A 14,778-nucleotide genomic window follows, 5' to 3' on the forward strand; every position below is an offset into this window, starting at 1 on the left:
ATATATTATTTTCATTGCTGAAATCACACTATGTCTGCAGTTTCTTCTAATTGTGGTAAAAGATACCAACCATAAAACTTACCATTTAACCGTTTTAAGTGTGTAGTTCAGTGGCATCAAGTATACTCATACTGCAGCCATCACCACCACCCACCTGGGAACTTTCTCACCTTCCCAGATGGAAACTCTGTGCCCATCAAACAACAGCGCTCTCTTCCCTGCTTATTTTTGTTTGTGTTTGTAGCGAAGTGGAAATGGCTTTCTTCTGAATCCTTACTTAGTCCAAGTTAGCATCTCTGTTTATTTTCAAGTGGTTGTGAGGATTTCGGGGCACAGGCCATCCTTCCTGGGTTCTTTGGTGCTGCCTGGTGTTTCAGTCAGCACTGAATCCCAGGTCGCTAATATTTCTTTTCTTTTTTTAAAAATTTTTTTCTTATTATGTTATGTGAGTCACCATACAGTACATTTCTGAATCCTCGCTTTGTACTGCGTTTCCGCATGCCGGAAACTACAACACCCTTAGGGGCCCATGAAAATCTTCTAACTTCTTGTGAGATCCAAAGAACATGAACTTTTAGGTCAAAGAAAATATTTTCATATGTAATATTCACTCGTTTGTCTTTATAGAAATATCATCACGAAATATAATTTTAAATATTTTTTTTTATGGAGGAAGAGGATGATGAAGGCAAAAATGCCCAGGTAGTACAGTAAAAAGTTCTCAAGTTACAAACAAAAGAGTGGGGAGGAGGAATTGCTGAAGTTTTTAATGCAGGAGACTTATCCTTTGGTCTGTTTCCCTCTTTTAAGTTCTCTTTCCTAAGCATAAATAAAGTCATCTTTCAAACATTTTACATAGCAGTATATATAGTTTCAGCAATATCCTAAAATTTTAGATTTAAAAATTTAAAAATTTTAAATTTTAAGTCAGGCCTCTAATTCCTCAGTTGTTAAGACATATTGCCAATTAGCCCTCCTGGAATGATTTTCCAATTTGGAAGAACCCACATGGAAGCTAATTAATCGGACCATTGCAAAGAACTGCATGGCATTGGTTTTCTGTGTTTTAAGAGAATTCAGAGAATAGTGTGGCCAGAATCACATGCGTGAGGCTTTAGAAATGCATGGCAGGTGTCCCTGTTACCTATGTCTTCTGGTATCTTCATTTTATTCACTTAAATATTCATGACGTCTTCATTTTTCTGAGGGAAGGGATTGTAGAGCATTCTGATTGCGTTCTAGAGCATTTGGTGCCATTCTGAGCACATAATGGGCACCCACCAGCAGCATTTTTGACTCGATGAGCTATGCATTTAGAATTGTTCAAATTAGAGTTGTTGATGATAGGAATTAGAATCTTATCTAATTCTAATTCATTTGACTTAAATTTAGAAGGACAGTTTTCCTTAAAAGCCAGAGTTAAGGAGAAGAGGAAGAATCCTAAGTCATTTATGAACTTATCTGAGAGCATGACCTTTTTTTTTTTTACATTTTTTTAGAGATTTATTTAATTTTATAATTTTTTTAGATTTATTTCTTTATTTGAGAGAGAGAGTGAGAAAGCATGAGTGGGGAGGAGAGGGAGAAACGGGCTCCCTGCTGAGCAAGGAGCCCAATGCGGGGCTCAATCCCAGGACTCTGGGATCATGACCTGAGCCCAAGGCAGATGCTTAACCGACTGAGTCACCCAGGTGCCCTAAGATTTACTTATTTCAGAGAGCACATGAGTGCAAGTTGGGAAGGTGCAGAGGGAGAGAATCCCAAGGAGCAGACTCCCCACTGAGTGTGGAGCCTGATGTGGGGCCAACCCAAGACACCGAGATCAAGTCACAATCAAGAGTCCAGTGCTTAACCTACGGAGGTACCTGGGGGCCCCAAGAATATACATTTTTGAAGACAATCTATTTTTCAAAGAAACACAGAGTCAGCTTTCCTAGTGTGCCCACTCTCTTAACTTCTCTTCCTCCATCAATCATAAAAGGTTGTGAGTGTTTTGAAAGTACTCAACACTATCCTACTCGTCAAGTTAAAATATAAGTTCTTGCCAGAGTCAGAGCTCCAGGTTGCCTGCAGGCGCCTAGACGTGCAACCTTGTACTTGGACAGGTTCAGACTGAGAAGACTTCCCCGTTCTCGCGCTAGGACTTCTCCCTCCAAGCCCCGTACAGCTACGTATTAAGAAATAGGTCCACCTCAAGAGTAAACATGTTTGACTGGATTTTCCTGGAAAACATAATTTTAATTACGTGCTTGTCTCCGAACAGTTCTCCAAAGCTTCGCACTTTGGCTAGAGGCTTGTCTCCAGCATACCTGCGGTTTGGTGGCACCAAGACGGACTTTCTCATTTTCGATCCCCAAAAAGAACCGACCTTTGAAGAGAAGAGTTACTGGCAGTCTCAAGTCAACCAGGGTGAACTTTTTAAAGATTCACAATACATTTTAATTCCCTTGAGTCAGTCTTGAGCATTCTCAGAGAAATGTTCCGGCTGACATCTAACAATTAGTAAGAAATCAGGGGCTCCCGACTGCCCGATGGAGGCACTCTCACCAAAGGAGGAAGCAGGGGGCAGGTTTCCTCCTCGCCATGTTTTCATGAATGTGAGACCCCACACAAAAAAATTGTGCTGGGCATAACTGAGAGTTAATTGTGCTGTAAATAGGACAATGATTGTAGCTGAAGGACACAGCTGCTTAGTGGGAGCGTGTGGGCAGAAATGTGTCAAACTGAAAAGAGTATTTCCAGCTGAAGACACAAGCATTGGATTGAAACCCATTTATTCTGAAAATAGAATGTGAATGGAAGGTATAACAAAAGGGTGTGGAGATACGCTCTGCTTCTTAGGATGGATTTTAAGATCTGATTTATTGGGCAGTGATTGTCAAACTTTATTGGCTATCCGTAGTCACCTGGGGTGAGTTTGAATATTTGGATTCTGAGTTCCAACCTCAGATGACGAGTTTAGCAAGCTCCTTGGGTGCTTCTGCTATTTGGAAGCCTGTTGGCTCCCCTGAGAAACCTGCCTTAGGGAGCAACGAGGGATCCCATAGGGATCTGCCCTATGTCTTTCATAAGTACTATACAGACATCAAACGGAAGTTAAATCATTATTGTAACATTTATGAAAAATATGGTGCATATATAGTTGAATTATGTACACATCATGTATATATTAGTGAATAATATTTCATTATTTCATATATTACATATTTTCCTTCTATTTTCTTCAGCTAGGAAGTGTCCAGAAGAGTTAATCAGTAATTGGGCCAAAATTGATAGAAGAGTAATTAGAAAAAAATGAAAAAATAGCAGGAGAATTCTCTTCAAATGACATATGGGAATAATTTATGTTTAGACGCAACCATCCCCATCAGTCACGTTGTGTTTGAAAGGTCTCTTAAGTTCAGACAGGAGACTCTCCTTTGCTCATCAGTTTTCCTCATCCTGTGTGTATATGTGTGTGTGGGGGGGTCAAGTGCCTCTGAAACAACCTTTTTGAGCACAGGGAGGGATGAGGCAACAGCTGCCAGAAAGCCAGAACATGCAGCTTCCCAGAAAGGAAGTTGTTGACCCGCCCTGGCGGCCAGCGCCCAGCAGCTCTGCTGCCCTGTGATAAGGAAGCACGGTCGGCCTGACAGCACAGTGGTTGATTTTCCCAATTGCCCATGTTGTGGTCTCAGAAGTTTGAGGATACCATATTTGAAGGAGAAAAAAAAGTCAACATTTCCCGTCCCACCATTATGGCAAGAGGAAATCATCACAAAGCAGATAGAGTCCAGCAAGACAAATTTCTGAGTATTTTGAAAGTGAATCTTAAGAGAATTGAACTATGTTTTCTTCAGTGGGGTTCTCTAGCAATTTTAAGTTTCTGAGGAGACTTCTGAATTGTTAAATAACTTGAAGTTATGTCCAGTGTAGCTGTGTCCAGGGTATGTCCAACGTTTCTTAGGAGACCTGCCCTTTGGTGGTTTTTTTTGTGTGGTGATTGGTTAGCCAGCAAATTTGACATGTGTAACAGAATATATCTTTCTCTGACCTCATACCTAAAAACCAGAAATGTATTATCCTGCTTTAGTCACATAAATAGGTAATGAAAGAAATGTATGGGATTTCAACCTCACCACTTTGAAAAGAGATTCTCTAAACTATTTCTTCCATTTGCAGATATTTGCAAATCTGGCTCCATCCCTTCTGATGTAGAGAAGAGGTTACAGTTGGAATGGCCCTTCCAGGAACAATTGCTGCTCAGAGAACAGCATCAGAAGAAGCTCAAGAACAGCACTTACTCAAGTAAGAGATGAAAGGCACCGTGCAGGTGTCCCAGCCCCCAAAATACATGGACAGCTTGAACTTGAGCTTGAATCACGTAAGCCCTACAACAGTTGGGTAAAGCGGCATAATACCCAAATGTTATCAAGAGTTAGTGGGAGATCTTGAACCCCAAACTTCTGGGTTTTTTTCTCTTCTCCACCTGACTTTGCCTACTAGCCATGAAGTGAAATCTAGAAATCATTCAATCACGAGCTGATAATAACCTTTACTGCTCTGAAGAACTAGGAAGTCAGGGAAGACATGGATACATTCTTTGTGTAAAAGTAAAATACGGAAGTATGAAGAGTAAATCATGGGGGCGCTTTACTAGCTCAGTCAGTAGAGCCCGCAACTCTTGATCTCAGGGTTGGGAGTTCAAGCCCCATGCTGGGTGTACAGATTACTTATTTAAAAATAAAAATAAATCTTTAGGGGAAAAAAAAAGAGCAAGTTGTGAAAACCATTCACACCTCGTCATCCATTCCATCCAGAATCCATCCATTCTCGTCCCAGAAGCAACCCCTATTATGAGCTGGTATACCATTAGGCAGTGGAAGCCTGCGTCATACCAGACACTGCTGGCCATCAAGCAGCTCTCTCTTTTTCTTTCCTCTGTGGCTTTGCAGACATAGAACTAGCTCGACGAAGACAGAATTTATTTCCATTCACTGAAACAGTTATCCAGTCTTCAAAATGGGATAATGTTGTCATGCAGGGCTTTAAAACAACTGAAACAGGCAATCCTTATTTAACTATGAAAAATATTTTTATCTGTGAGTTGGTGTTTTAGACCCAACTAAGTAAGGGATGATATTGGCCCAGATCTCAGCTAAGGGAATAACTGCTCAGATATTCTCCAACTGTCTTTTCATTTTTTTAAAAATAATTATCTTGTAGTTAATTTGGGTCACTTGACCTTTCTAAGAGTACATTATTGGAAGTAGATTCTTTGTCTTTGTAAGATTTTACTGGCTACTATCTGGATCAATGTATCCAGTGGGTTTTTATTTTTTTATTTATAAGGTATAGAAAAGATGTGACACATAAGACATCAGAAAATAGTTTACATGTCATTAGGTAATACATCCTCTAAATTATTTATTGCATTTTAAATGGGGTGGGGGAACAACTCTGACACTTTAATAACATGATCTATGGTTGCATGGAATTTGGCCTAACACAGGGCCATCGCAATCCCATGAAGGAAATGGCAAGAGTACAAGAGACCTATAGCAGTAAGGTCTCACCTATAATAAATCATTATGATATAGGTCTGCTAAGAGAAGACTCCATGGTATTAGGTAATCTATTGATTTCTACTTTATTTTGCATCTTGTTAAGCATTACACCTATTTACACCAGTTTCCTACCTCACACAATCTATCTGGAATCAAGATGGCAGGTTTCCACCATCTTTCCCTGCCTCTGGGACTAGGACCTTCATAGTTCCTACACCAGAAGAAAGTTCCTTCACTAACTATGTAAATAGGTCATTGTAGCCACCCTATTAGCTAAAATATTTAATAAATATGGATACTTTATTTGTATTTGGAAATATTTGACTCTTGGTTTGAAATTTTTTGTTTTAACTTACATGTCTTAGAAACATATAGATAGGAATGCACTGTGTTTAGTCTGGGTACCAACTCTTTATGGTGAGAAGTATCTCAGAGGCCTATAGGTGTTTCCACACATTGTCCTGTACTGACGACTGAGGTTGGTAATGCCTGAGGAACTTGGGCTGGCATTGTCTAATGGAAGAGACAGCAAAAGTCTATGGTGGTAAGGACAGTCACTGCCCTTTAATGTGTCTGTCATGGCACTGACTAGTAGTCAGTGGCCTACACCCTTAAAACAGTTGTCCTAGAAGATATAGGCAAGTTTTCTAATTACAGGACCCACTGGATGGTGGGTTTCACTTAAGTAGAAGGTGACAAAAACATTTGTCATGAGACTGCAAACTCTGTAAGCCTGTTTAGGCAGGAAAAGGAAGCAATGTTACAGATGTAATTCTGGGTGTGACTGCAGAAAGAACTTCCTTATTCAAATAGTTCTACTTAATGAGCCAATTCTTTGCTCTCCTTCTTCTCCACCTCTCTTCCTCATCACCTGACTCGTCCGCCTCCATCACCCACTCCCACACTGGAACTGGACACACTTATATAAAGAGACATGGCGTAACGCCAGGGAAAGAACCAGTGCCAGTTTTAGTGTGGCATTTAAGTTATCCTTGTCCCAGGTATCTTTCCACCCTCTCGTAGAATAAGAGATAAGAGACTGGGTCATGATTGGGAATTGGAAAATTAGCTGTAAGTTTTCTTACTGTTCATATTTTGAGGAGAGAGTAGGCTGAGTGGGTTGTGGTTTTTTTTTAAGAGTAGATTCTAACTCAGTAATATACAGCCCTTATTCTAGATGTTACTATTATGTTATAGGAAGCATATAATAGAGTTTTAAGTTATATAAATTCCAAGTGCATTTGGAAAAATGAAATAGACAAAGAGTCAAGTATGAGTTGAATAACTATTCTGAAATGCAAGCATTCTAGGTTTTTCAAAAATGCCATAGAGGGATGAGGTAGTGACAGTGCCTGATATCTGTAAAGGCTTTTATGGCTTACGAAGGGTTTTCGCATATGCCGTTTCAACCTCGGTTTTGTGAGTAGGCACACGGTGGTGCTAGTTCTAGGACTGTGGATCCATAGCTGAGGCTCACGCAGGGTAAAGGGGTCACCCCGATCCTACAGTCTATAAGTGGGAGAGTGGGTCCTGGAGCTCAGGTCTTAGGAGGATTCCTGACTCAGGAAACTTTTTACGGCATGATTTTGCAATATGTATGTCTAACATGGAGCTGTGACTAAGACAGTTGAGTCACCCCTTCACAACAGGCTCTAGTAAGGGCACTGCCACCAAATAGCTAACCAGTGTTGGGCAAAGCACTTCATTTCCTTGGGTATCAGTTTCCTCATGGAAAAACGAGGGTGGAGGTTTGGGGAGAACCCAACAATCCCCAAGGCTCTGTCTGTGTCATCCCAAACCGTGGCTCAGGATCCAGTGGAATGCTGGTCCACAGGACAGGAGAGCTTTTCCACCCCTGTTGTCCGTAACTCCCTGATGACAGGCAGCAGCTCTGCGGAAGTGGGTGACACAGCAGACATCTAAAACACCTCAAACAACTTGCGAGAGACGTTTCTGCCCCTCAGCCTTTACTGGCAATATTAAATTGAGGGTTTCTATGCTAAGCTACCCAGTAATTCACTTAGATTTTTTTTAAACTTAGAGAGTTCAAGAGTGAATTTCTATTCAACAAGTAACCCTAAATATACGTGAAAATTGCAGACTTATTATGCATATGATACCCGACTTGGAGGTGATATTCAAACTGACATTATTGCCACTCTCAAGCAGTGATTTTAGACTAGCTAGTGGTTAGAAAAGTGGAGTTCAAAAGTTCCCAAACCTTTATAGCACTTACGTGACTCAGTAATTTTTTTAGTTTTAATTTTAAAGTTATCTTACCTAGTCCCAAGTAATTACCTAAGAGTTTCAGTTATTAAGTTGTTCAGTCCCAGATCCTACTAGTAATAGTTCTTGTCATGTCCAACAGAGTTGACGTTTCCCTTGCAAAACTAAAGGGTCCAGTAGTATCCATGTGAGTAGGGTTGCTTGGTTGAGTTTGAATTTCAGATAAACTGATTTTTTTTTACTATAAGTATTTCTCAAATATTGCATAGACACACAGTAAAAATTATTCCTCATTTATCTGAAGTCCAAACTTAACTAGTTGTCTATATTTTCCTTTGTTCAATCTGACAACCACGTGGTGAATTTCTTGAGGCTTGCCAGATGTCTTGGCACATAGTTTGGAAACCACAGATCCATAGCCTGAGGCCAGTTTTTTATGTCAAATTTTACTTATTTAAAATTAATAAACCCTATACATGAATTTTCCCCAAAATTGTTTTTAAATAGAGTAAAATTTACCAAAATATTTTGTGACTGGGTTTGTGAGTAGAGATGTTTCAATTATGAAGAGTGTGGCGTGTATGGACTAATGACAGTCTGGCTCGTGCAGGAGTTCCCCTGAGGTCATCTGAACACAACCCGAGTGCCAGACCAAAGCTTCTGATACTCTACCTGGTTCAGCATGGAAAGTTGATTCAACAGCTGTAGTAAATGAAGTCCTAGTAAATTTTAGTTTTTTAAGTTTTTTATTTGCCTGTCCAATTTTTTATCTTGTATTTATAATTATAGTCACTCATATAGGACTGTAATTCCTTCAGTTTAACAACCAAAACAGTAATTCGTTGGAGAACAAATCTGGAGGCCTTCATTACTGTAGTGCTGACCCAGCCATTAAGTTGCAACATTTTTCTTTTAGAAAGCTCCGTGGATATGCTGTATGCTTTTGCAAATTGCTCAGGACTGGACTTGATCTTTGGGCTAAATGCCTTACTACGAACAGCAGACTTGCAGTGGAACAGCTCTAACGCTCAGTTGCTCCTGGACTATTGCTCTTCCAAGAATTATAACATTTCTTGGGAACTAGGCAATGGTAAGTGCCCCCAGGGAACATTTCATTGGTAAGGAGATTCCCCTTTGGCATTACTTGTTCCAATTTAGGACATTCTTTTTAATATTAGCAAATATACTTTTGGCTCGGCACACTTGTACGAGTGCTCAACAATGCAACTTTTGGAACCGCTTATGGCAGAACACTCCTTTATATATCCTAGAACCTATTGTGAATCCTAGTTTATGTTTTGCTTGAGCTGAAGACAACTGGCTGGATCCAGAAACTTCAGAAACTTCCACAGCTCCTGGGCTCACTTGACATTTTTGGGATCGCTTAAACCTATTATGGTTGGCAGGCTGGACTCAGAAAACTGCAACGCAGGCACTTTTGCTTTTGCTCTTTCATTTCTTTCTCTGTTTCTCAACTTGTCAATTAATCTCAGCAACTCCATCCTAACCATCATAAGAGGCTCAAGCTAGAAGTTCCTGGTATAGAATACCACTCAGGTCAAGCTCCTGATGGTTTCCCTCTTCACTTTTTTGCAAAGAACTTGTAGATTCTAACTAAAGTACTAATGATTTGCCACATTCATTTAAACATATTTATGGTGCTTTTTCCACACATGAGCCAATGGAACTGTAAAATGGGAAATGAGATGTAGTAATATGATGGGCACATACTATATTCCAGGCACTGTTCTGAGCATTTAATAAGTATTATTTTCTCTTTGGGGGATACAATTATGGCCTTCATTTTACAGATGACAAAAGAGGCACAAAAAGATTAGTTAAATACCCATGTGATGTGGGGCTGCCAAGTGGAGGGCTTGGGGTTTGAACCCAGGTAATCTGGCTCCAGAGCAAAGTCCCTGCTTTCTTGGAGTTCCATTCTAGAGGAAGGGAGCCAGATGGACCAGAAACAAAGCAAAGAAATAAGATACATGTCTATAGTGGTGTGTGTTACAGTAGTGTCGAGAGACAGATTTGGGGATGAGGTTGCTAAGGGTAACTGGCAAGTGAAGCTCAGAACACAACATAGGGGCAGAGGGAACCATATCTTAGCTAGATGCTAAACAACTTTCAATATTGGCAACACATGAATAATGAATCATCTGAATCCATCCTTACCCATCTCTATATATCCCTCCCTCCCTACTTTCCTACTGTACCCAACCCCAACTCCTTCTGCTCTTCAGAGTAAGATAACAGAGCTATGCCATCCTGTTCCCTCTTTCTTGGGCCCCCTTTTGCAAGAAAAAGGTCTGCTTTCCAGAGAGAAGGAGAAGGGAACAAGGCAGAGCGTGTGCAAGATGTTTGAGGAAGTAGATTGAATACTCTGTGCCTCCTTCCCATGTCTTCAATGTGGCTACTTCCAGGCTCACCTGCACAGATAATTTCTGAATAAACAGTCTCAGTAAGGCTTTTAATGGCATTGTAGAAATCAGCTTTTCAATGTCTTCCCCTCCCACTCAAACTTTTTGTCCTCTTTAAGTAAATCAGTTTATTAAATACTGGATGTAGCCTATTCCCCAAATATCCATTAGTTTAATATCCCCATTATTAACTTCAAATCATTGTAATACCCCCTCATACTTTAGTTATGTCATTTGCATTTGTGTTTAACTGAAATATCTTCTTCATAATGAGTGGTTTTCCTTCTCTTGCCTTTGAATTCTAAGTTTTTGTAACTGGAAAATGTTTTCTTGCTTCCTTATGCTTCTTTTAAGTTTGCTTTCAAATACCAAATTTCTAGGTACATGATTACCTTGAGAACTGCTATCTTTCAGAACCTAACAGTTTCTGGAAGAAGGCTGGTATTTTCATCGATGGATTGCAGTTAGGAGAAGATTTTGTCAAGCTGCATAAACTTCTAGGAAAAACCACTTTCAAAACTTCACATCTCTATGGGCCTGATGTTGGCCAGCCTCGAGGAAAGACGGTCAAGATACTGAGGAGGTAGGAACTAGAGGAAGCAGAACCACTTTTCTTAAAAATAATATTTCTCTCTGGTGGAGAATTCTCAATAGTCCACCTGTTATTAAACCGTTTGCTACTTAAGCAGATGTTTTACGAAAAGAGGAAACGTTGACTGGCTCAGAACACCAGTTTGTGTTTGCCTGATGCTAAGGCAGTAACCAGCCCATTTCTAGGCAATAGACCTGTGCATACATTGTGCATATATATTGTGCATATGAGGATTAAGTAAAGATCGTAATAGATTTTTTTCTTCTAGTTTCCTGAAGGCTGGCGGAGAAGTGATTGATTCGGTTACCTGGCACCAGTAAGTCTGGCTCCTGCTCTTAGTACTAAGAAACTAATGCTCGTTTTACTTACTACTTAGTTTTCAAAAAATTATTTCCGTTTAACTACTAATTGACATAGTTCAAATAAGAAACAAATGGTATCTCAAGCAGCAATGTACTAGACTTTTAATATTAATAAAACAAAAATTTAAACTTTATTTTAAATCATGTGGTAGTTCCCATAAGATCAAGGCACACTATCATTTAAATCATGGAGCAGATGAGTAGCTGAAATCACTATGCTTGTCAAAGAACAGGTAACCTATAAGTACTGCACTTCTGACTGTGTCTTTTCCAGACAGAATAACTGTGGGGCGCCTGGGTGGCTCATCCGGTTAGGCCTCTGCCTTCGGCCCGGGTCATGATCCCGGGGTCCTGGGATTGAATCTCACGGCTGGCTCTCTGCTCAGCTGGGAGCCTGCTTCTCCCTCTGTCAAATAAATAAAACCTTAAAAAAATAAAACCTGCTTCTCCCTCTGTCAAATAAATAAAACCTTAAAAAAAAACCAGAATAACAGATCCTCTTCCATCTTGGTCTTTTCTTGCCAGAAGTTCTGCCTTTTTTTTTTTTTTTTAAATAACAGAGGGGTGGGAAGAGGTAGGAAGGAGAGCCAGGTAGCCAATTAACTTAAAAGCAGAAAGTACGGTTTGTTACTTTTTTCTGAATATTCTCTGAATAATTTAGCTACTACTTGAATGGACGAATTGCTACCAAAGAAGATTTCCTAAACCCTGATGTGTTGGACACTTTTACTTCATCTGTGCAAAAAGTTTTCCAGGTAATAGTCTTTTTTTTTTCTAATGGAGTATGTCCCCTTTCTTCCTAGGGGCTATGGTCCAAGACCCTCAGTGGATGCCTGGAACCACAGATAATATCAAACCCTCTATATACTTTTTCCTAAACATACGTTCCTATGATAAAGTTTAACTGATAAATTAGGCACAGTAAGAGATTAACAACAATAGTAATAAAATGGAACAATTATAACAATATACTATAATAAAAGTTAGGTGAATGTGGTCTCTCTCAAAATCTCTTATTGTACTCTACTCACTCTTCTTGCGATGACGTGAGATGATAAAATGCTTCCGTGATGAGGTGGAGTGAGACGAATGACATATGTATTGTGACGTGGCATTAGGCTACTAGTGACCTACTGATGACAGGTCGGAGGATCATCAGCTTCCAGACCACAGTTGACCGCAGGTAACTGATACTACAGAAGGCAAAACCATGGACAAGGAGGGACTTTTGTAAATCCAGAGTGTTTATTTTGCAGTCTAGCGAATTCTAAATTCTATACGGATATACATTTACATGTTTTACTTTAGATAACAGGCACTTAGTCACTTTCAGTCCCCCTTAGCATCAGGTCTTACCCGTGTGTTTTGATTAAAAATTAAAAATACTTCCAGTAGCCTTGTGGTAGAATTAACTATCCAAGGCCATAGGAAGGGATGATTTACATTCCTTCCACACTTAGTCTTCCAATAAAAGTAAATTGCCCAAACCTAAATGCCCATGAACGTATTTTGTAAGCATATTGGACAAATCAGTCTGGGAATACGAGGTTTTGAACGTCATCAATCTTCGACACCATAGTTGGTCAGCTTGTCTGCAAATATAATGGGGACTCTCCTGTTCCATAGGTTGTTGAGGAGACCCGACCCCACAAGAAGGTTTGGTTAGGAGAAACGAGCTCTGCGTATGGGGGTGGAGCGCCCTTGCTGTCTAACACCTTTGTGGCTGGCTTTATGTGAGTGAAGCAGCACCGCCTCGGGGATCAGCCTCCAACGTCCTCCTGGCCTTTTATTAAACAGCTTCTGTTGACACGGCTCATCCGCCAAACAGCGGATCAAAGACGGTTTCTGTGGCTGAGACCCAAGATTCATGCCAGATTTTGCAAGAAAATGTTTTCCTGAAGTTTGTTGGACATCTGTAATGGGTGTTCCAAATTAATCATTGTATGAATGAGTTGTTTTAGAAGTGCTGTTCCTTAATTATGGCCCATAAATATGCCAAGGAGTCCTTCCCCTGAAAGAGATCATGAAAGAGTGCATCCAGACGTTCGAGTCTGAGAAGGATCCTTAGTGTACGTGTAGCTCTGTTCGTAGATTCCCAGGGAGTTTAGAGTCTGAAGTATGAGGTCATACCAGAGGAGCTACCAGTGCGTTTAAAGACTTACGAAATCACCCTCATCTTCCAGCCACAACGAACTTGATTGCTATGAACAGCTGGTGTACTTACATTCCATAACTCCATGAACATTCTTAATCTATAGTTCTATATCCTCACAATGGGGACTTATTCTCTTTCGCCTCCTACCCTCATTCTTGTAAATCCACAATAAAGAACAAATCCTTTTTGCTCATGGGGGCATGAGGAGGAGAGTTAAGAATAAAGATGTTTGTCTTGCCATTAGCCAAAGATGGAGGGGGGCAGGGAGATAGCCACAAAAGTCTAGGTGTGATTCTACTTACTTCACATTTTACTACGGATGACCACAAGCTGCCTTTTCTGCTTCAACCTTTTCTTCCTCACATGGGTCTGGGGGTGGGGAGGTGGGGAGGGTATCCAGCAAGACTGAGAATGATTGCCTCTAGGGCGAGAATTTATCTACTCTGCTTAGTAGAACTCCTCTTACCCCGAAAGGAACAGCTATGGCATATTTATAGTGTTCTAGGATTTATTGTCATGCTCAAATGTGGGAACATGAGAAGGGAAGGATAGTCTCCATTTCATTAGAATGGCTTATTTATAATTGATACCACCTCTCTGGTTTCCTGTCAATTCCTCCCACATAGATGAATTAATCAGAATAACATGTAATTAGAATTGAGTTTCTTTGGTTTCCAAACATGAAGAGAGCTGGGCCTTACTCTGTTCCAGGTGGCTGGATAAATTGGGCCTGTCGGCCAGAATGGGCATGGAAGTGGTGATGAGGCAAGTGCTCTTCGGAGCCGGAAACTACCACTTAGTGGATGAAAACTTCGAACCTCTACCTGTAAGTGATTGTCATTTTCCCATTGCTGTGAGTAGCCTGGAGTATACTGAGGGCCTCTTGTACCAACCTCCTATGGAGAATCAATCCTCTCAGGAAATTCGGTACTCTGAGTAGGCAGCCGATCCATGGAATGATGAATTGGAAGAAACCTTAGAGATCATGCATTTTAATACTTTTGTGTCCCAAGAGAAGAAACTGAGAAGCAGAATAATGTTTTTAATGTGGGTCACTTGGGACATAATATGGGATTTTTAAATTTAATTTTATTTAAGATTTTATTTATTTATTTGAGAGGGAGCAAGCGTGGAGGGGGGAGGAGCAGAGGGAGAGAGAATCTTAGGCAGGCTCCACGCGGAGCGAGGAGCACAGGTGGGGCTCGATCTCACAACCCTGAGATCGTGACCTGGGCGGAAATCAAGAGTCGGAAGCCCAACTGAATGAGTCACTCAGGCGCCCCCACGTGACTTTTCTTATTTGATTTGCATAACCGTCCTGGGAGATGGCAAGGCAGTGTCTTAGATCCATTTTTCAGATGAGGAAGTTCAAACTGAGACATGGTCGGGTAATTAGGGGAGTCACACAATTGTCCCATGTTACTCTAGAATCCCATACAAATCCCGGCTTTGAGGCCTGAATGCTTTCCACTCT

At 40.5% G+C, this 14,778-nt stretch overlaps 1 protein-coding gene across 3 annotated transcripts in view; it reads left to right on the top strand.

Moving 5' to 3' along the window:
- The window catches only part of HPSE (heparanase), a 30,340-nt gene that overhangs the window by 7,129 nt on the left and 8,433 nt on the right, over nucleotides 1–14,778 (top strand). For all 3 annotated transcript variants that reach the window (XR_004628812.1, XM_034671598.1, XM_034671599.1), the window contains exons 2-9: nucleotides 2,264–2,409; nucleotides 4,162–4,287; nucleotides 8,689–8,862; nucleotides 10,610–10,778; nucleotides 11,056–11,103; nucleotides 11,811–11,904; nucleotides 12,776–12,882; nucleotides 14,016–14,130. Coding sequence is in view for 2 of the 3 variants with exons in the window: in XM_034671598.1 (XP_034527489.1) it covers nucleotides 2,264–2,409; nucleotides 4,162–4,287; nucleotides 8,689–8,862; nucleotides 10,610–10,778; nucleotides 11,056–11,103; nucleotides 11,811–11,904; nucleotides 12,776–12,882; nucleotides 14,016–14,130 (979 nt within the window). In the remaining variant the exon portion in view is untranslated. The remainder of the gene's footprint in view (nucleotides 1–2,263; nucleotides 2,410–4,161; nucleotides 4,288–8,688; nucleotides 8,863–10,609; nucleotides 10,779–11,055; nucleotides 11,104–11,810; nucleotides 11,905–12,775; nucleotides 12,883–14,015; nucleotides 14,131–14,778) is intronic.

The sequence above is a fragment of the Ailuropoda melanoleuca genome, chromosome 11, assembly GCF_002007445.2.
Source record: "Ailuropoda melanoleuca isolate Jingjing chromosome 11, ASM200744v2, whole genome shotgun sequence".
Classification (NCBI taxonomy): Eukaryota; Metazoa; Chordata; class Mammalia; order Carnivora; family Ursidae; genus Ailuropoda; species Ailuropoda melanoleuca.